This window comes from Ipomoea triloba, chromosome 1 (assembly GCF_003576645.1).
Source record: "Ipomoea triloba cultivar NCNSP0323 chromosome 1, ASM357664v1".
In the NCBI taxonomy this organism is placed as follows: Eukaryota; Viridiplantae; Streptophyta; class Magnoliopsida; order Solanales; family Convolvulaceae; genus Ipomoea; species Ipomoea triloba.
In genome coordinates, this window is record NC_044916.1 from 32,437,416 (window position 1) to 32,459,071 (window position 21,656).

Below are 21,656 nucleotides of genomic sequence, written 5' to 3' on the forward strand. Positions count from 1 at the left end.
AAAAGACAACAATTGTTGACAAAAGTGTTGTTTTTTGTGTAAAAGACAACAGTTTTGGACAAAATCGTTGTCTTTGGCGCAACACTTTTATCAACGACAACGGTTTTTACCGAACCGTTGTCTTTAATGTGTTGTCTTTGTGCATTTTGTCAAAAGACAACACCGCAAAGACAACGATTTTTAAAAATCGTTGTCTATGTGCATTTTTTTTAAATAAAAGACAACAGTTTTATGCCACCGTTGTCGTTAGTGTGTTGTCTTTAAGTGCACTTGAATACACAACACTACAAAGACAACAGTTTTTCAAAAACCGTTGTCTTTGGGCGTTTATTTTTTTTTAAAGACAACGGTTTTATTTAACCGTTGTCGTTTGTGTGTTTTCTTTAAGCACACTTGAATAGACAACACTTCAAAGACAATGGTTTATTAAAACCGTTGTCTTTGTGCACCTGATTTTTTATTTAGACAACGGTTTTATTTAACCGTTGTCGTTTGTGTGTTGTCTTTAAGTGCATTTTAATATACAACACTTCAAAGACAACAGTTTTTTAAAACCGTTGTCTATGTGCATTCTGTTTTTTTATTTAGATAACGGTTTTATGTAACCGTTGTCGTTGGTGTGTTGTCTTTAAGTACACTTGAATACACATCACTACGAACACAACGATTTTTTAAAACCGTTGTCTTTGTGCGTTTATTTTTTTTAAAAAAGACAACGGTTTTATTTACCATTGTCATTTATGTGTTGTCTTTAAGCACACTTGAATAGACAACACTTCAAAGGCAACGATTTATTAAAATCATTACCTTTGTGCACCCGTTTTTTTTTTTTATTTATTTATTATATAGACAACGGTTTTATTTAACCGTTGTCGTTGATATGTTGTCTTTTAAGTGCACTTGAATACACAACACTACAAAGACAATAATTTTTTAAAACCGTTGTCTCTGTGCGTTTTTTTTAAAATTAAAGACAACGGTTTTATTTAATCGTTGTGGTTTGTGTTGTCATTAAGAACAATTGAATAGACAACGGTTTATTAAAACCGTTATCTTTGTGCACCCTTTTTTATTTTATTTTATTTAGACAACGATTTTATTTAACCGTTTTCGTTGGTGTGTTGTCTTTAAGTGCACTTGAATACACAACACTACAATTGTTTAAAACCGTTGTCTATGTGCATTTTGTTTTTATAAAAGACGTTGTTTGTGTATTTTTTTGGAATAAAATTAATGAAAGTTGTTATTAACAAGAATTGAACCTAAGACTTTCTTTAAACCACATATAGCTTGGCTTACCAAGCCACTACATCAATTGGTTACCTAAGTACTACTTAATGCATTTATTCTTAAATTTGTGGGTAAGCTGTTAGAAACCTTAGTGCAAAACATATAAGGTGGACGCTACCGAGGATAATCAAACCCATAACCTCTCACGTAGCACGCGCGAACTAGACCACCAAGTCGCTTCATCACATAATCTTTACAAAGAGAGGGTCTAGTCTTCAAGACACACCTCAAGTCACGAAGACAGAAGATTTCAGTCTGGTGGTTTGGCCTCCTCACTCTTGTTGGCATGCTTGGGTTCAAATCTTAGTGGTAATATAGTTAGGCTATTTTATTATATTCATTCATTAGTCTTTCAATTATTTATTTATTATTTGGATCGCATTTTTTTGGGGCGGTACTTTTGGACTTTGTAAGTATCCTATTCGGCCTCAAGCCCCAATTAACAATATTATTATTTTCCTATTATGCTCAATATTGTTATGATCTTGTTTGGCAATTAGAGGTTAACAGATTGTGTTAGCGGTTAACAGATTGTCATCGTCGCCATCTCTGCTAAGCTAAAGGTTAGTTCTATTACTCAAATCTTAAACCATAATCCCTAAATTCCTTTTTTGTAATATTCTTAACTTTTCTAATATTCTTAACTTTCCTAGTTTTCTTGTTTGTGTTTCGATTTATACAAAAGAAGACTTATTACTTTACTCCCTTAGGGGTGTAAATGAGCCAAGCCGCGGTGAGCAGCTTGCAAGCCACTTGGTCAAAACTCGAATTGAATTCAGTCAACTTGAAATTCAAGTTGAGCTCGAATCATCTTGTTACGTAATTGAGCTGAATTCGAGCTTAAATATTATAGGCTCGTGGCTCGTCGAGCTAATAATAATAATAATAATAATAATAATAATAATAATAATAAGCTTTTAAAATTGAAATCCTAAATATCTAAAACCTAAATTTAAATTCCCGTTCAGACATGTCCTTCCCCTCTTCCTCTTCTCTTCTTCGGCGACTTGAACACCGATTGAAGGTGACGGCGGTCAGACTCCTCTCTCTTGTCGACGAAGGCAGCGTGAGCAGCGGCATTTTCATTCCCCTGCCGCATCTCCCTCCCTTAATCTGAGCAGCGACAATAATCAGCGGCTACGAGAAGCGTCAGCGGCGAGCTGCGGCTACGAGCAACATCGGCGACGAGTTTCCAGGTACGGTTTCAATTCACCAGATTTTGATACTTTTCAAAAATTTTCATTCTTATTTACATTTATTTTGCGTTTGAGTGTTCAACCAGATACTACTGCCTAAATAATATTATTTTTCAAATTTTGAATTTCAGATTTCAATACAACCAGATATTACTGTCTAAATAATCGTATGCTTTCCCATATTTACAAATTATTCTCTTTTCTGTTGTTTTTTTTTTTTTTCAAACTTGAAATTATGCCCAGTGAGTTATGAAGAGTGTTGTAGGAGCAAGCAGTAGAAGAGATAATACATGGAATGGAAACCCAATCTGCCATTTCATAGGTTCAATGAGTAGTTTGTTTCATTCATTCTGCCGGTTCATATGTTTTGACATATATGAGGCTGCAAACCAAGGCCTCATATAATCATATGCACAATTCTAAGGCACAGCACAACAAACAGGGACGGACCCATGTTGTTAGTTAGGGGGGCCTTGGCCCCCCCCAAATTTTTTTTTTTTACTATTATACTGTATATATATATTATATATATTCTTGGCCAGTTGGCCACTTGGCCCCCCCCAACATATTTCCCTGCCCCCCCTCCGCCCTTCTTAACTCTTAAGTCCATAAAAAAAATTTGTCATTAGTTTAGAAAAAGCCAAAGAGTTGCAGGAAGTATGGAGTACTTTTGTTTTTTTTGAAAGTTGAAACCCACTAGCTTTTGTTTTATTATTATTATTATTTTATTTTATTTGCAAATGTTGAAAGTTGAAATCACTTGTTGTCTACTTTCCTCCACCGGCTCCAGTGCTCCACTCAGAAGAGTAATTGAAGATTTGAACACTAAAGAAATTAAGCAAGCTCACTCCTGGTTTCATTTACAGAGTCACTCTTTTTGGACTCCTGAGTTTCATCATCTTCAAATCATCAATTTTCTGTTCTTCTTCAACAATAAATCTGGTAATTTTTTTTATTTTCTTGTAGCTCTGAATAATTACTTTGTAAATTTGTATTCTTATATATTTTGTAGAATTGTAGAAGAATGAATTTATAAATTTATTAGGGGTAGTATTATAGAATTAGTATTGTAAATAGTTGTTGAATTTTGAGAACACTTGTTTGAATTTTGAAATCGTAATTGCATAATTGCATAAATTAATAAATATGTTGAAAAAAAAAAGAGAGAAGGAACTAAGGAAGTTGAAAGCATATACATAATACATGGAATTGTATTCAGATTTAAGACATATTGAACTTGGTTAGTTTAAAAAGAAAAACACGAAATTGTAAATAGTTTAAAAAATAAAATATTTTTTTGTAATTATAGTAGCATTATATATTTAATTATTTTAATGTTTAATTGACTTGGAAGCTGTTCATGCCTCAAATATTGCTCATTTGCTTAGTATTGATGAGCTTGAAAGTGGGAAGGGTCTTAACCAAATTGGTTCTTTACAACGGCCAGGTGATACTCGTTGGAGTTCTCATTTGAAATCCATATCAAGTTTGATGAGAATGTTTAGTGCAACATGTGAAGTTTTACTAAACATTATTGAAGATGGAACTACACCTACTCACCGTGGAGATGCCGATGCAGCTTATGAGGTAATGACTTCTTTTGAATTTGTATTCATTATGCACCTCATGAAAAAAGTTCTAGAGATTTCTAATATGCTCTGCCAAGCTTTGCAACTCCAAACTCAAGATATATTGAATGCAATGCATCTTGTGACATCTACTAAATTGCTTATTCAAAAATTAAGAGATAATGGATGGGATGAACTAGTTTCAAGTGTGAAGTCTTTTTGTGAGAATGTCAATATAACTGTACCAGATTTTGATGCTCAATATATTGCAAGAAGAGGAAGGGCTAGACATCAACAAGATGAATTAACAATTGGACATCATTACAAAGTTGATATTTTTAATGCGGTGATTGATTCTCAATTGCAAGAGTTGAACAATAGGTTTGATGATAAAGCAATGGAATTAATTATTCTTAGTTCATCCCTTGATCCAAAAGAAATGCGTTTAGCATTCAGAATTGATGACATTTGCAAGTTGGTAGAGAAGTTTTACCCACAAGACTTTGCAGATTATGAGATTTTACAATTAAGAATGCAACTTGAACATTTTGAACATGTGAAACAACTTCATGATTTTAAAGCACTAGAAAGCATTTCTGATCTCTGTCAATGGTTGGTGAAAACTAGAAAGTTGGACATCTTTCCTCTTGTCTTCAGAATAGTAACTCTCATCCTCACGCTTCCCGTATCTACAGCTACTACAGAACGATCATTTTCTGCCATGAAAATAGTCAAGACTACACTCCGTAACAAGATGGGTGATCAATTTCTTAATGATTGTTTGTTAGTGTACATTGAAAAACAAATTGCAAAACAATTTAGTATAGATTCAATTATAGATGATTTCCGTGATATGCAAGAGAGACGTTCTAAATTTTAGTAGATTTGTAATGTAATGATTTATTATTTTTTTTAAAGAAAAGAGTAATGATTTATGTTAGTATATATTAAATGAGTATTTTATAGAGCAGTGTATGCCACGACATCAGCTGATCGGCCCCCCCATCGTGTAATCCTGGGTCCGTCCCTGGGCACAAAGACACTACACCTAAAAGCAATTATAAGCAGACATGGTCATATGTTGTTGTTTGTTCTTACTTGTGTGTTTTATATTTTTTTTTCTTTTACCTTCTGTCCATATTTTTACTTTGTAGTTTGTGTTGAATAGAATGCTTTTATTCACCTCAAAGTAAAAATAGTACATTGGTCTTATTATCTATTTGGAAAAACTATTTATGGATTCTTTTATTTTTGGTTTTGTGTTTTATGATCATATAGAACCATAACCATGGAGTCTTCATACCACTGGACTTGGATACACAGGAGGTGGAGGAGGTCAATTGCTATCATGTCTTCTAAAGCCGGTCAAGTATAAGCATCTACATCTAGTTCCGGTTTGATTTTTTATTGACTATGAAAGTATGATGTAGATAATTTCATTTGAGTTCACTCTTGAGACAAAGTTTTATGTTTTTGTGTCAAATTACAATATATTGAATGCATTTTTGCCAAAGTTAAAGTTGTTTTATGCACTCTAACTATAGCATATGAACTTAACTGCTATATGTTAATAGAAAGGCTGAATTGGAAGTTAATATGATTGTACGAGATCATAAAGTTTGTCAATTCATTAATGATAATCACTGTATTTTGTGAGTTTTTGATCAACAGGGCTTTTAGATAAGTGGGTTTATTGAAAAACAAAGAACTCTAGAATTTGATGCATTATATGAAAATGTAATTGTGTAATTGCTAATAATCAAAGAATTGAGTCAATTAACAGCATGTATGACCTGGAAGCACACCTTATTCCTTAAAACTATAAAACACTATTTTTTTTTATGACCTGGAAGAACACCTTATTAATTTTATGACCTGGAAGAACACTTTATGAAAACACTTCAAAGAATCTGTTGAAGGCTTCAAGCACAGGTAAGATTTTTATCATCATTTTTTCTTATATTATTTCAATTAATTATATAAAATTAATAATGTTGTGATTATGTTGAGTACTTATATATTTACTATTCATATATTTTTGATATGTAGTCCCAACGAGCTGTTTACAACAAAAGGAATATTGATCTAGTGCATTCCGAATGGGCAGATTGTGTATCCAGTTATATAGAGTAGGTATGCATTTTATTAGAACTTTGTGAACATTTAGACTTGGTGATTGGAATTGTTTATTGTATTTTGAAGTAGATGATAAATTCTTGTGTATTTTGAAATATTTTACATACTTGTAGAAGATGATTGTACTAATGAATGGATGCTTTGATATTTATGGTGCTTGGATAAAATATTTTTATTATAGTATGCTTAAAATCAAAACAAGTTAAAAACAACGGTTTAAAACCGTTGTCTATGAATGTGACGACAATGATTTTTAACTGTTGTCTTTGATATATAAGACAATGGTTAAAAACCGTTGTATACTGAGTGATAGACAATGGTTTTTAACTGTTGTCTTTGATATATAAAGCAACGGTTAAAAACTGTTGTTTATGCTTGTTTTAACAACACACAATATATAACGGTTTTTAACAACACCGGTTTTAACAACACCGGTTTTAACAACACTCAATAGACAATGGTTTTTTAACCGTTGTCTTTTATAGAAAAGACAACGGTTAATAATTGTTGTCTTTGCGCGAGACTTACAACAACACCGGTTTCAACAACACTCAATAGACAACGATTTTTAATCGTTGTCTTTTCTAGAAAAGACAATGGTTAAAAACCGTTGTTTTGCGTGGGACTTACAACAACACCGGTTTCAACAACACTCCATAGACAACCGTTGTCTATGTGCGTGACTTTTAATAACACCGGCTTCAACAACGGTTAAAAATCGTTGTCTATGTGCATGACTTTCTACAACACCGGCTTCAACACCAGAAATTTTACCTTAAAAACAACGGTTTTTAACTATGCTCATTTTTCTTGCAGTGACACATGCTAGAGGGAGACAGTAGTGCGATGTGATGGTGCACTAAATATGTCCTCTTTAGCTTTATTGCATGAATCCGCAAGCCACTGCCACAATCACATTTATCAAAACCAACCCACTATAGTTTGTTTATCTTTTCCTTCTTTTTTTTTTTGTTTTTTTTTTTTTGAAAAGTTAGCTTTGACAATGATGAGGGGCTTCTCGGTTAGATCTGGAGTTGCCGTTTTTGCGGCAAGAGGTGCGGATACAAAGTAGCGGCCGATGGTGGAGGAGGAGGAGGCGCTGATAGAGAAGTCGATCGAGTGGAAAGGAAGGAAGGCAGCGGCAATGGAGGAGAAAGGGAAAAAAGGGACGCCTAAGTAAAAACATTGGTTAATGATACTAATTAATTATATTACACGTCAATCAATGTATATCTTTATATTAATGTAAAGATCATATTGGAGAATTGAAGAGGTACCTTGAGCATAACAATAGATCATTACTCTTTATCAATAAATGTTTTCTTGAAATAGGAAAAGACATGTTGGTAAATACGTTGTTTGTCTAAGAAATCTAATTCAGAAACATACATAATTAATAACATATATTATAATTAAAAATATCTTGTAAAACTGTGTAGTTTTCATTAGGCGAGAAAAATAGTTGGACTTTTATTGACTATATGTTTGTGAGTTATATATATAATAGAGAGAGATTATTATGAATATCTATAAATCTATAATTTTAAATAAAAAAAAATCAAAAATGAATTCTTAAATGTGAAAATATTCAACTTTATGACCAATTGCTAACATGCTAATTAATTGATTGAATTTCATTTAATTTTTATTGAAACCGGCCAGTATTTGACTGAGACTGTTTTGATAATTGATAATGTTAAATAAAAAGTAGGTTATTGCTATTGGTGTGATTCAAGTCACCCTGCTATCTGTTTGTTATGTTGCCATCCACTAATACAATCTCCTTTGACTGGCGTGGCTAGCTAGTATAGAGCTACTATATATATATATATTATATTGTCAGAAGCCATATATCTGTTAGTTTCTTATCTCCAATTTAATTTGACACTGCGACTGTATATAATTGTGGCTTTCTAGCAGCGAAAAGATCAGAAGTTAAGAAAACATATAATCGAATATGGAGATGCCAGATGTTATAGCAGTTCCATTTCCATATCAAGGTCACTTAAACCCTATGCTTCAGTTTTGTTCTTCTTTATCTGCTAGAGGCGTGAGAGTGACCTTAGTCCTCACACATGGTGTAGCCAAATCCATGCAGCAATCCACCCTTTCCCAGCCCTTCCACACCGTGGAGTGCGTTTCCGATGGCACCGACGTCGGCAGCTTTCCGCGCAACTTTGAAGAACTTACTCGTTTGCCAACCGCGGTTTCCGAGGGGGTGTCGGCCATAATTCAGAACCAAAAAAAGGTTTCCGGCGGCTCTGCCGCCAAAGTTCTGGTGCACGATGCGATGATGCCGTGGCTTGTGGAGGTAGGGCGAGCGGGTGGATTGCGCGTGGCTTCTTTGTTTACTCAACCTGCTTCGCTTTGTGCTATCTATTACCATATGCTCCATGGCCACGTGGTCGAACAACTCACTCATTCTATGCTGCGTTTACCTTCGTTGCCGGAAATGGAGTTGAGAGATCTGCCTTCCTTTTCCCAATTCGCAGATACTGCAAAACAATTTGCAGAGCTTAGTTTCTGTCAAGCCTCAAACCTGCCCAAAGCTGACTGCTTTCTCATAAACACATTTGATTCCCTGGAAGACCAGGTAGTTCCCTTTGCTTCGATTTTCTTTTCTTTTTTTAACTAATGAATTTTCTTAGGTTTCATGTCTTGGATTACCTTGTTGGAAATTAAATATAATGTTACATCTTATATATGTTTTAGGTGGTGAAGTGGATGGCGGATAGATGGTCAGTGAAGACTGTGGGACCCTTGGTTCCGATTTTGCACAAGGATAGAATTGATTTGTTTGAGTTAGACGGTGAAAGCTACGTACAATGGCTAGATATAAGAGAATCCAAGTCTGTGGTTTACCTGTCTTTTGGAAGCTCAGGGGTTTTTACAGAAGAGCAAATGAAGGAAATAGCATGGGGGCTGGCTCAATCCAACAAATACTTCATATGGGTTGTCAGAGAATCTCAACAAGTTAAACTCCCTAAAGATTTTAAGTCCAAGACATCAGAAAAAGGTAAAGGTGTTATTGTGAAATGGTGCCCTCAAGTTGAAGTTTTGTCACACAAGGCAATTGCGTGCTTTATGACACATTGTGGATGGAATTCAACACTGGAAGCATTATGTTTGGGTGTGCCAATGATCTGCATGCCCCATTTTGTAGATCAACCAACAAATGCCAAACTGGTTGAAGATGTTTGGAAGGTTGGGGTTCGAGTTAAGGCGAATGAGAAGGGAATTGTTACAAGACAAGAAGTTGAGAGTTGTATAAAGCAAGTGATGGAGGGAGAGAAAGTCCAGGAGTTCCAAAGAAATGCCATTAAATGGAAAGGATTAGCAAAAGAGGCAACAAGCGATGGTGGAAGTTCTTATGTGAACATCAATGATTTTGTCTCACAAATGACTTTTGTCAAATCCCATTTTAATTAGTTACAACGTAACATGCATGCACACTTCATCTTTTTAAGATTTGGGGTTGAGAGGTTTAGAATTTAGAAATAAATTTACCAATTTTATATCCTTTTGTATTTTTCTAGCTTACCTAGCTACCTGCTTGGTCGCTTCGTTTCTTTAAGATTTAGGGTTGAAGTAAATTCAGCTCATTCAAATATATAATGCCTATGTATTTTCAAACGTGTTATAAGTATTTAGTTTGCATATATAATATCTTTAAGATTTGAGATTGAGAGGTTTGAAATTTTGAATAAACACAGCAATTTTAAATGTTTCTGTATTTTCTAACCTTCTAGAACAATTATATAATATAAAAGACTAATAAAAGGTAACATTTTTTAAAGTAACCTCTCTTTAATTTAAGCACTCCATTAGCATAGTTTTTAAAATTACATATCTTTGCCTAAATTTGAAATTTATTTATCCCAACTAAAATTGAATAAAAATTAAAGCAATAAAAAAATTGTATTATTTCCTTTTTGAATTTTAAAGCTTACCATCAATTTAAAATTAATAAAAATTATAGAAGCCTATTATTTGTTTTATGACGTTTGGACAATTGTCCAACCACTAGTTGGAATTAACGAGCTAGTAAGCATAAAATGCTAAGGACAAAGAATATAATAATAGTTTAATATCCTTTATTGCCTTGTACTCACCCAAAAATTAAAACTCTATCTTCACCCTTTTTTAAGGTATGTATACAGGAGGCTCTTAATCATATTAGGAAAATAATCCCGGCCCCCTACTAAATGATGACATGAATCTTTGGTCAATCAAATCTCGGATTAATTAGGCACTAATCAATTCCTAAAATAACATATTATATTCATAATAATATACAAAAGCGAAAGTATTACATTAATTTTCGTGTATAATAATAAGGACTGAAATCATATTTTGAATATTTTGTCAATTTTATCCATAAATAAGGAATTATAAGAAAGGCTAAAATTTCTGATAAGAAATTATTATATAATAATATGTTGACCGATTTCAAAAATTTTGGACTAAAATGAGCGGGAAAGCTAGCACCTCTGTTTTAATATATATATATATATATATATATATATATATATATATATATATATATAAAAGACTAAATAATAAAAGGTAACATTTTTTTTTTAAAAAAAAGTAACCTCTCTTTAATTTAAGCACTCCATTAGCATAGTTTCTAAAATTACATACTCTTTGCCTTAATTTGAAAATTTATTTATCCCAACTAAAATTTAATGAAAATTAAAGCAATAAAAATTGTATTATTTCTTTTAGAACTTAAAGCTTACCATCAATTTAAAATTAATAAAAATTATAGAAGCCTATTATGTGTTTTATGACCTTTGGACAATTGCCCAACCACGAGTTGGAAATAGGGAGAAAAATTAAAACTCTATCCTCACCCTTTTCTAAGGTATGTATGCAGGAGGCTCTCGATCATATTAATTAGTAAAATAATCTCCCTACTAAATGACATGAATCTTTGGTCAATCAAATCTACCAATTCCTAAAATAACATATTATATTCATAATAATATACAAAAACGAAAGTGTCCCTCTAAGGAAAAAAAATATATCCCAAATCTCATAACCATTAATGCCCTCAATTGAATCCACTCAATCTCTTGCCCGAGGTGGACTATGACCCAATTCTTACTAAAATAACATATTACATTCCTAATCTCTTTGTTATCTTGCCACTATATATATATACAATCTCCATTTACTGAGGTGCCTATCTAGTATAGATCTACTATATATATTGTCAGAAGCCATAGATCTGTTTCCTATCTTCAAAATAAGCAAAAATTTAATTTAATTTGGCACTATAGGTGAGTGTATATAATGGTGGCTTTCTAGCCGCGAATAGATCAGAAGTTAGATCAGAAAACATATGGATATGGAGATGCCAGATGTTATAGCTGTTCCATACCCATTTCAAGGTCACATAAACCCTATGCTTCAGTTTTGTTCTTCTCTATCTGCTAGAGGCGTGAGAGTGACCTTAGTCCTCACACATGGTGTAGCCAAATCCATGCCGCAATCCACCCTTTCCCAGCCCTTCCACACCGTGGAGTGCATTTCCGATGGCACCGACATCGCCACCTCACCGCGCAACTTAGAAGAAAATAGTCGTTTCCCAGGTGCGGTTTTCGAGGGGGTGGCGGCGATTATTCAGAACCAAAAAAAGGCTTCCGGCGGCGCCGCCACCAAAGTTCTGGTGCATGATGCGATGATGCCGTGGCTTTTGGAGGTAGGCCGAGCGGGTGGATTGCGCGTGGCTTCTTTGTTTACTCAACCTGCTTCGCTTTGTGCTATCTATTACCATATGCTCCGTGGCCATGTGGTCCAAGAACTCACTGCTTCTTGTTGGAGGATATCATGCATAATGAAGAAAAGGAGAAAATGGCACCAAAGTTATTTCATAGCATATATCAGTCCGTCTCCTCTGTTGGTCATATATACCGTCTTCTTCTTCATTTTTCTTCACTCTGTAATCTTCCCTACTCATCAATACAACAGTTTCTACTTTTCATTTTCCATTGCTATACTGCTAACAAATCCAACATGGTATCAGAGCTAGTCGGTGAGGAAGCTATGCCGCCACAGCTTCCGGCACCGGCGAGACGACTCCTAAAGATCGCAGAGCTGCGCAATTGTCGTTGGCGACTGATCCACAGAGGAGTAGCCTCGGAAATTTCTTTTCAGTTAATGAAGAGCTTCTACACTGCCGTGAGGATCCTAAAGAGGCGCAATGGACATGGCGCTGCCGTAGGAGGTGGCGATGGCTTCAAAGCCTTGAAGCAGGATTCATTGTTCAATTCGAGCAGAATGCTCATTCATCTGCTGTTTAAAGCCTTCAACTACACTTCATGGAACAGATCCGTGAAGAATTTGAGCAAAATGCTCGTCAATATGTTTGTAGGTTCTAATCAGAGTTCGCGGAGCAGATTCGCGAAAAGGAAGAGCGCAGAGCTCATTAATCCCTCATCAATGGCCATCGTCGTTCCTAGTTCGTTAGTCCTCGAGCAATGGCGTTCATGGAGCAAATCCATGAAGATTTCGAGCAGAGTGCTCGTTAATCCCTTGTTTATAGCCTTCGATTGTCGTTCCTGGAGCAGATCCGTGGAAATAGACGACAACTCTTCGGAGGAAATCGAGGGTAAAGCGGAGAATTTAGGCGATGGCGAGGAGCTCACGGCGGTGAATAAAATCCGCCGCCGCAGGTTCGTCTTTGACGATGAGGAGGAACAGGAAGAACAGAAAGATGAAATCAATGTTGTTGTCGCCTGCACAAGCACTCATATCCAGAAGTTGAGAAGTGCTCAAATGAAACTGGATTTGGATGTCGTGAGCAGCGGTTTCGTTCTGAGCGGTGCCTCCCGTGCTAGCTTAGGCTTCTCCTTCACCGGATTTTCCAAGGCATTTAGCGATAACGATCAACTTGAAGATTCAGAGAAAACCAGTTTTAATAGCGCTGTACAGCAGCACAGCTCTCAGCAACCATGGTTCTCAAGGCAGAACTCTGGAAGTAGTAAGTCACTTTGTTCAGATTTGGAGGTAGACCACATTGATATTCAGATTCTAATGCTTGTTTGGAAAATGCAAGCTGAAAAGCAAAAGGTCAAAAGACCATCAAACTTTGTGGAGTTTTATGCCTACTTGTTTCGATGTTACTTAAATGAGCAGGAGCCAAAGAACATAGTCATGGAGAGCATCTGTGTGTTGCTCGATTTTGTTGAAGGTAGTGTTGCACGAGAAATTGGTGTTGCAGACCTTGATGGTTTAGATGCTATTAATGCTCATGCAGTAAACATTCCTTTGTATGCTATACTTGATATTGGTTTAGATCTGGATGTGTTCAATGAGGGTCTACCAGTTGGAGTTGAAGGTTTGGACCTAGAGGTTCAAGAAATTATGGGCATATTGGTTTATTATTTGCAAGGTGGCCAAGTGGTTTCCAATGATATCTTTCAATTTGACATGCTGTTGTATTATTTGCTTTGGTTCCTGTCCTTGGAGTTAATGGTTCAGACAGTGCTCGTTCTGCATTCATTCTCTACAGATTTAAACTTGGAACAATCTTTTTCTATTCATGTTGGGATAGCATATACCCGATGGGCCATTCATGGGGAGACAGCACCTAGTAATAGTCATCCTCAAATCTCTGGTGTTGGAAATGACTTCTTGGTTGTTCACAATGGTGTTATCATCAATTATGAGGCATTGAAGGAGACCCCAATCCGACTTGATTTCACCTTTGAATCAGAAATAGATACAGAGGTGATTCCAAAGCTTGCAAAGTTTGTATTTGATAAAGCAAAAGAAGGCAGAGGTGATGGCCAAGTCGCAGAAGGCAGAGAAGGATAACACTCCCAAGAAGTAAATGTCAAGGCATTCTTGTTCAAGCTGAAGAAGTATCTTGTCTCTCTCACTTCCATTCTAAGCTTAACATTCAAAAGATTTGCATGTCCAGCTTACCGGGGGTGTTGGAAGATATCATGCATAATGAAGAAAAGGAGAAAAGGGCACCAAAGTAATTTCATAGCATATATCAGTCCGTCTCCTCTGTTGGTCATATATACAGTCTTCTTCTTCATTTTTCTTCACTCTGTAATCTTCCCTACTCATCAATACAACAGTTTCTACTTTTCATTTTCCATTGCTGCTAACAAATCCAACACTTCTCATTCTATTCTGCGTTTACCTTCGTTGCCGGAAATGGAGTTGAGCGATCTGCATTCCTTTTCCCATTTCGCAGATGATGCAAAAGAAGTTGCAGAGATTGTTATCTGTCAAGCCTCAACCCTGACCAAAGCTGATTGCTTTCTCATAAACTCATTTGACTCCCTGGAAGACCAGGTAGTTCCCTTTACTTCCATTTTTTTTTCTTTTCTTTTTTAACTAATGAATTTACTTAGGGTTAAATTAGCTTACTTAGGTAATATTAGATTGGTTGAAATATAATGTTAGATTCCTATATTTGGTTTAGAAATGGAATACTTGTTATGTATATAGTATATATAAATTTAATCTGTTTGGTTAAAAAGTTGTTTTTTAAATATTACAATAATTATTTTACTTTAATACGGTGGCTGCTAAATATGCTTATACGTAAATGAGGATTTTTAGAAAAAAAACATACGAAATTAGAGTTTGTTGAATTGAATTTCCTATTTAGGGTGAAAGGATATGTTTTTACATTTTTTCACGGCCTAAATGGCTAAAAGTAACTGAATTTATAGCGGATTGAAATTTGAAAGTTCGAAGGCCATGAATGCTTTTTAAAAAAATTTAGAACTGTCAAGGAGCTTGTAGTCCAGTGACATTAAACCCTTCCCTGTATACGGGAGGTGATTCTTGTGCTTCAATAGGTTGAGAAAGTAGTTATGAAAAAAAATTAGAACTAAATATGATAAAATTACTATACTCAAAGGAACCATATGACATTAACTCTTCTCATATGTCATTATGTATGTTTTAGGTGGTGAAGTGGATGACGGATAGATGGTCAGTGAAGACTGTGGGACCCTTGGTTCCAATTTTACACAAGGATAGAATTGATTTGTTTGAGTTAGACAGTGAAAGCTGCATACAGTGGCTAGATATAAGAGAATCCAAGTCTGTGGTTTACGTGTCTTTTGGAAGCGCTGCAGTTCTTACAGAAGAGCAAATGGAGGAAATAGCATGGGGGCTGGCTCAATCCAACAAATACTTCATATGGGTTGTTAGAGAATCTGAACAAGTTAAACTCCCTAAAGATTTTAAATCCAAAATATCAGAAAAGGGTATTATTGTGAAATGGTGTCCTCAAGTTGAAGTTTTGCCACACAAGGCAATTGCATGCTTTATGACACATTGCGGATGGAATTTGACATTGGAAGCATTATGTTTGGGTGTACCGATGGTCTGTATGCCCCATTTTGTAGATCAATCAACGAATGCCAAACTGGTTGAAGATGTTTGGAAGGTTGGGGTTCGAGTTAAGGTGAATGAGAAGGGAATCGTTACAAGAGAAGAAGTTAGAGGGTTGTATAAAGCAGGTGACGGGGGGAGAGAAAGCCCAGGAGTTTCAAAGAAATGCCATAAGATGGAAAGGGTTAGCAAAAGAGGCAATAAGTGAAGGTGGAAGCTCTGATGTGAATATCAATGATTTTATCTCACAAATGGCTTTTGTCAAATCCCATTTTAATTAGTTACAACATGCATGCTCACTTCATCTCTTTAAGATTTGGGGTTGATAGGTTTAGAATTTAGAAATAAATTCACCATTTTTATTTTGTATTCTTCTGGCTTGTTAATTATCAAGCTACATGCTTGGTCGCTTCAGTTCTTTAAGATTTAGGGTTGAGAGGCTTGAAATAAATTCAGCACATTCAAATGATTATGTATTTTCAAACTTGTTATCAATATTTATGCTTGCATATATAATTAATTTCTTTAAGATATGGGATTGAGAGGTTTGAAATTTTGAAATAAATACAACAAAATTTCTTTAAGATATGGGATTGAGAGGTTTGAAATTGTGAAATAAATACCACACGATGACCTTGTGGTCTAGTGTCATTCGGTTGCACCCCCATGTGGAAGGGGGTGGGTTTGAGCCTTAGTGGAGGCGCTACTGTCGCTTACTACATTGTAACAAAGTTTGAACTTTTTTTTTAATACTACTGACCTTGTTAGTTGTTACAATACAGTATTTGTTCATAACTACTTTCTCAGCACAATTACTAAAATTACATACTCGCCTAAATTTGAAAATTTATTTAACCCTTATCCCAACTAAATTGAATAAAAATTAAAGCAATAAAAAATTGTATTTTCATTTTGAATTTAAAGATTATCATCAATTTAAAATTAATAAAAATTAAAGAACTCTATTGTTGGTTTGATAACCTTTGGATAGTCGCCCAATTACCAATTGGAATTAACAAGTAAGCATAAAAAGCTAAGGACTCAAGAATAATAGCATAATATCCTTTATTGCCTTGTAGGCTTGTACTCACAGAAAAATTAGAACTCTATCCTCACCATTTTCTAAGGTATGTATACATAAAGCTCTCGATCATATTAGGAAAGCAATCTCCTAGTAAATAGCATGAATCTTTGGCCAATCAAATCTCGGATTAGGCGCTAATCAATTCCTAAAATAACATATTCCATTCATAATCTGCAAAAAAAAGAAATTGTCTCTCTAAAGAAAGAAATCAATTCCAAATCTCAACCATTAATGCCCTCAATCGAATCCGCTAAATCTCTTCCCTTAAATGCGTCATGAGCCTCCTGAAAAGTCCACTTTGTTGCCTTGTCCAAAGTAGACTAGTACCGAATCCCCACTAAAATAACATACTAAGAAGTGGTTGGCTAAGAAAAGGAATCTCTCCCAAATCTCTCAACCATTAATGTCCTTGATTCCGCTCAATGCCTCAACCTCTTCCCTTAAATGTGCTCATGAGCCCCTCTGAAAAGTCCACTTTGTCGCCTTGCCCGAGGATTTGGTATCGAGCACTCTGTTCGAGACTACCCGATCAACCACTCTAAGGCTAATCGAATCCGGATCCTAGTATTTCCATCCACCGATTCAACTGTTATACTCTTCTAGAGTGTTTCGCTTGCTTTGATTGGCTATCCCGTTAGTAAGGCTTCTCCCATTACTCCTACAACCACCCTTTAATTTGATTATACTCATGACATAAAAATTCATTTTTAGTGTATTATATATTTATTTTTAATATATATATATATAACCTAAAAATAAACATAAAAGTATTAAATATGAATATTTAGTCGTTATCCACCTTAGCTTATTACCATATTAACATGATGTGCAGTATGATTTGCTATTTGAGTGAGTTCTAACGTACAGTTTGCCGGCCTTTATTATATATGTCCATGTGCTAAGTGCTAAAGATATAAACACAAAATTGACTTGCAATTCAACATATGATCGCTCTATTATTGCGTCTGTACGATTGAATCAGACTCTTATCTTCTTAAAATAATATGTCGGATAAAAAGGATTGGTCTGTGTGTCGCCTAGCGTTGGCTGTAGACTTGTGTTGCCACGGCCTATTATATTCTTGATTATTTCTCATCCTGAAAAGTACCAAATGGTTGTTAGCTGATTAGATTAGAAGGTATAATTAATTGATAATATTAACTGATTGTAAAAAAGTATTTGATAAATTAACTGTTAGCTGTTTGGTATAATTTATTTTTTTTAAAAAGTCTAATTGAAAAAGTTATTTTGAGTAAACTTTTGAAATTAAATATTTCGGAGTTACAAATAGTTTCTTAACTAAATAATTATATTAATTTTTTAACCAAATCAAACAGTTAATAATGGTCAAATAAACCAAAATTAACTTATACACTAATTATTTACCAATCTTTGCAGCTCTATATTATTGCAGCGAGAATTGAAGCAAGAAAATTATTAAGAAGAAGGTAGGTAGGGCGGATATGGAGGAGAGACAAGATGTTATAGCGGTTCCATTTCCATTTCAAGGTCACTTGAACCCTATGCTTCAGTTCTGTTCTTATTTATCCGCTAGAGGCCTTAAAGTCACCTTACTACTCACACATGGCGTAGCAAAGTCCATGCAATTCCCTCTTTCCCACTGCAGGGTGGAGTTCATTTCCGATGGCACCGACGTGGGCGACCCGCCGCGCACCTTCCAAGAATACCAAGCTCGTCTGCGAGCCGCCGTTTCCGACGGGGTCGCCGCAATTATTGAGAAGCAAAAGGCTAAAGTTCTGGTGCATGATGCAGTCATGCCGTGGCTTTTGGAGGTAGGCAGAGCGGATGGGTTGGGTGTGGCTACTTTTTTTACTCAACCTGCTTCTGTTTGTGCCGTCTATTACCATATGCTTCATGGCCACATCCAATCACATACTCATGATTCTAAGCTGCGTTTGCCTTCCTTGCCGGAACTGGAATTCCCCGATCTGCCTTCCTTTTCCTACTTTGCCGATATTGTAGAAGAAGTTACAGAGTTTAATATCAGTCAAGCCTCAAACATGCCCAAAGCTGACTGCTTTCTCATCAACACATTTCACTCCCTGGAAGACCAGGTCATTTTACTTTTTTTTTTTTGCCTCAAACATGCCCAAAGCTGACTGCTTTCTCATCAACACATTTCACTCCCTGGAAGACCAGGTCATTTTACTTTTTTTTTTTTTCCTCAAACATGCCCAAAGCTGACTGCTTTCTCATCAACACATTTCACTCCCTGGAAGACCAGGTCATTTTACTTTTTTTTTTTTNTAACTAAATAATTATATTAATTTTTTAACCAAATCAAACAGTTAATAATGGTCAAATAAACCAAAATTAACTTATACACTAATTATTTACCAATCTTTGCAGCTCTATATTATTGCAGCGAGAATTGAAGCAAGAAAATTATTAAGAAGAAGGTAGGTAGGGCGGATATGGAGGAGAGACAAGATGTTATAGCGGTTCCATTTCCATTTCAAGGTCACTTGAACCCTATGCTTCAGTTCTGTTCTTATTTATCCGCTAGAGGCCTTAAAGTCACCTTACTACTCACACATGGCGTAGCAAAGTCCATGCAATTCCCTCTTTCCCACTGCAGGGTGGAGTTCATTTCCGATGGCACCGACGTGGGCGACCCGCCGCGCACCTTCCAAGAATACCAAGCTCGTCTGCGAGCCGCCGTTTCCGACGGGGTCGCCGCAATTATTGAGAAGCAAAAGGCTAAAGTTCTGGTGCATGATGCAGTCATGCCGTGGCTTTTGGAGGTAGGCAGAGCGGATGGGTTGGGTGTGGCTACTTTTTTTACTCAACCTGCTTCTGTTTGTGCCGTCTATTACCATATGCTTCATGGCCACATCCAATCACATACTCATGATTCTAAGCTGCGTTTGCCTTCCTTGCCGGAACTGGAATTCCCCGATCTGCCTTCCTTTTCCTACTTTGCCGATATTGTAGAAGAAGTTACAGAGTTTAATATCAGTCAAGCCTCAAACATGCCCAAAGCTGACTGCTTTCTCATCAACACATTTCACTCCCTGGAAGACCAGGTCATTTTACTTTTTTTTTTTTGCCTCAAACATGCCCAAAGCTGACTGCTTTCTCATCAACACATTTCACTCCCTGGAAGACCAGGTCATTTTACTTTTTTTTTTTTTTTGGATTTTTTGCTTTGATACTACTCCCTCAGACCTCAGTTCCAAAATGTATGTTTTATTTTAAAATAAATATAATCTCAAATTTTACCTACTAAAGCACAACGAGTCAACAGTTATCTCCACTGAGACTCGACGCCGATGCCACTTGACCACAAGGTCTTTGGCAAATTATTTACAATTTAATTTTTAAATATTTATAAATTTAGCTTAGGGAATAGGATTGTTTCCTATCCATTCATTATATGACGATATTAGAGCAAATATAATTTTGGTCCTACCAATAGTAAAATGACAATCTTGGTCCTACCATTATCCCAATTTGAGCATGAATAAATGGATTAAACTCTAAGATCGATCCCAATTCGTAGTTTTCCTCTTCATCTTACTTTAATCTGATAATGAGAAATGCGAATTGGAATCGATCTTAGGACTTAAATTCCAGTATTCATACTCATATTGAGATCTTAATTTGAAAAACGATGAAATACTCTTAAGTTTTTTTTAAAAAAAATTTCGGCATGTCTTAACTGGATGGGTGACCGGCACGATAAATTTTTACACTAAAATAATAGTGATGGATGAAAATTGGTAGAAATTAAACATATGAACCAAAATTGTCATTTTGTTAATACGGGACCAAAATTGATATTTGCTCAATGATATTATAATATACTATTAATTAATGACTATGCAATTATCTATGTTTTAGGTAGTGGAGTGGATGGCAGACAAATGGGCAGTGAAGTGCGTGGGACCCTTGGTTCCAGTTTTCCACAAGACACTTCATGATGAAAAACAAGACAGAATTAACTTGTTTGAGTTAGATGATGAGAGCTGCATACAATGGCTAGATAATAGAGAACCCAAGTCGGTGGTTTACGTATCATTTGGAAGCATTGTGGTGTTGACGGAAGAGCAAATGGAGCACATTGCATGGGCCTTGGCTCAATCCAACAAATACTTCATATGGATTGTTAGAGTACCTGAACAAGTTAAACTCCCTCAAAATTTTAAAGTCAAAACATCAGAGATGGGCATTATTATGAAATGGTGTCCTCAAATCGAAATTTTGTCACACAAGGCAATCGCGTGCTTTGTGACGCATTGCGGATGGAATTCGATACTAGAAGCATTGTGTTTGGGTGTGCCAATGGTTGGCATGCCACATGTGGCAGATCAACCGACTAATGCCAAACTTATTGAGGATGTTTGGAAAGTTGGGGTTAGAGTTAAAGTGGATGCCGAGGGAATCAGTACAAGACAAGAAATTGAGGGTTGTATAAAGCAAGTAACAGGAGTGAGAGCTGAAGAGTTTAGAAGAAATGTCACAAAATGGAAAGGATTAGCCAAAGAGGCAACAAGTGAAGGTGGAAGTTCTTATGAGAATATCAAAGATTTCGTGGCTTTTGCTAAATCCTATTCCGACTAGTACATGCTCACTTCATTTGTTGATTTGGGTTTGAGAGATTAGCAAATGTTCTCTTCATTTGGGGTTGGGAGAATGAGAGGTTTGGAGTTTAGAAAATATTCAATGCTTTTGTATTTCAATTTCTAACTTGTTATGGAGCAAAATTTGTCTTGAACAATTAAAAACTATTTGATGAAACTAAATAACATTTATCTTTAGAGATGCTATATTGCATCTAAAATTACTATATATATATATTCTAACAATAGATTTCTTCGATCACTCAAAGCAATCTTATTATAAATAACATATTACATTCATAATCTTAAAAAAAAGTGGTTGGGTAAAAATATATAAATCTCTCAATCATTAATGTCCTTGAATCCGCTCAACCACTTCCCTTAAATGCGCTCATGAGCTCCCCGAAAAGTCCACTTTGTTGTCTTTCCC

The 21,656-nt window shown here is 35.5% G+C and overlaps 5 protein-coding genes across 10 annotated transcripts; all 5 read left to right on the plus strand.

Annotated features, from left to right (window-relative positions):
• The first annotated feature begins 2,260 nt into the window (after positions 1-2,260).
• Positions 2,261-5,567, plus strand: LOC115998117. Of its 3 annotated transcripts, none has more exons than XR_004093842.1 (4): positions 2,261-2,486; positions 3,277-3,428; positions 3,934-4,073; positions 5,333-5,567. XR_004093842.1 is itself a non-coding variant. In XM_031237600.1 (3 exons), exons 1-3 carry the CDS (start codon positions 3,227-3,229, stop codon positions 5,411-5,413), a joined length of 423 nt encoding a protein of 140 aa, XP_031093460.1. In that variant the 5' UTR covers positions 2,940-3,226; the 3' UTR covers positions 5,414-5,567. The 3 variants fall into 3 exon arrangements, 1 of the variants encoding a protein (XP_031093460.1); XR_004093841.1 differs by having other exon boundaries at positions 3,353-3,428; XM_031237600.1 differs by lacking the exon at positions 2,261-2,486 and having other exon boundaries at positions 2,940-3,428.
• Positions 5,568-7,128: 1,561 nt separating this feature from the next.
• Positions 7,129-9,876, plus strand: LOC116020047 (UDP glycosyltransferase 9-like). 2 transcript variants are annotated; one of them, XM_031260505.1, is made up of 3 exons: positions 7,129-7,378; positions 8,108-8,783; positions 8,903-9,876. In XM_031260505.1, exons 2-3 carry the CDS (start codon positions 8,148-8,150, stop codon positions 9,617-9,619), a joined length of 1,353 nt encoding a protein of 450 aa, XP_031116365.1. In that variant the 5' UTR covers positions 7,129-7,378; positions 8,108-8,147; the 3' UTR covers positions 9,620-9,876. The 2 variants fall into 2 exon arrangements, with proteins under 2 accessions (XP_031116365.1, XP_031116372.1); XM_031260512.1 differs by having other exon boundaries at positions 8,111-8,783.
• Positions 9,877-11,508: 1,632 nt separating this feature from the next.
• On the plus strand, positions 11,509-12,227 carry LOC116012558 (UDP glycosyltransferase 9-like). The gene has a single exon (XM_031252125.1). The coding sequence runs from the start codon at positions 11,538-11,540 to the stop codon at positions 12,225-12,227; it is 690 nt and encodes a 229-aa protein (XP_031107985.1). The 5' UTR covers positions 11,509-11,537.
• Positions 12,228-14,097: 1,870 nt separating this feature from the next.
• On the plus strand, positions 14,098-16,058 carry LOC116021245 (UDP glycosyltransferase 9-like). The gene is given in 4 exon segments (XM_031261864.1): positions 14,098-14,180; positions 14,406-14,506; positions 15,129-15,668; positions 15,670-16,058. Coding segments are annotated over 4 exon segments (840 nt in total). The 5' UTR covers positions 14,098-14,152; the 3' UTR covers positions 15,841-16,058.
• A 2,015-nt stretch (positions 16,059-18,073) lies between these two features.
• LOC116001774 (UDP glycosyltransferase 9-like) lies at positions 18,074-21,428 on the plus strand. Of its 3 annotated transcripts, XM_031241727.1 has the most exons (3): positions 19,069-19,636; positions 19,722-19,775; positions 20,508-21,428. In XM_031241727.1, the coding sequence occupies exons 1-3, from the start codon at positions 19,079-19,081 to the stop codon at positions 21,225-21,227; spliced, it is 1,332 nt and encodes a 443-aa protein (XP_031097587.1). In that variant the 5' UTR covers positions 19,069-19,078; the 3' UTR covers positions 21,228-21,428. The 3 variants fall into 3 exon arrangements, with proteins under 3 accessions (XP_031097580.1, XP_031097587.1, XP_031097575.1); XM_031241720.1 differs by lacking the exons at positions 19,069-19,636; positions 19,722-19,775 and adding an exon at positions 18,074-18,718; XM_031241715.1 differs by lacking the exon at positions 19,722-19,775 and having other exon boundaries at positions 19,069-19,690.
• The last annotated feature ends 228 nt before the right edge of the window (positions 21,429-21,656 follow it).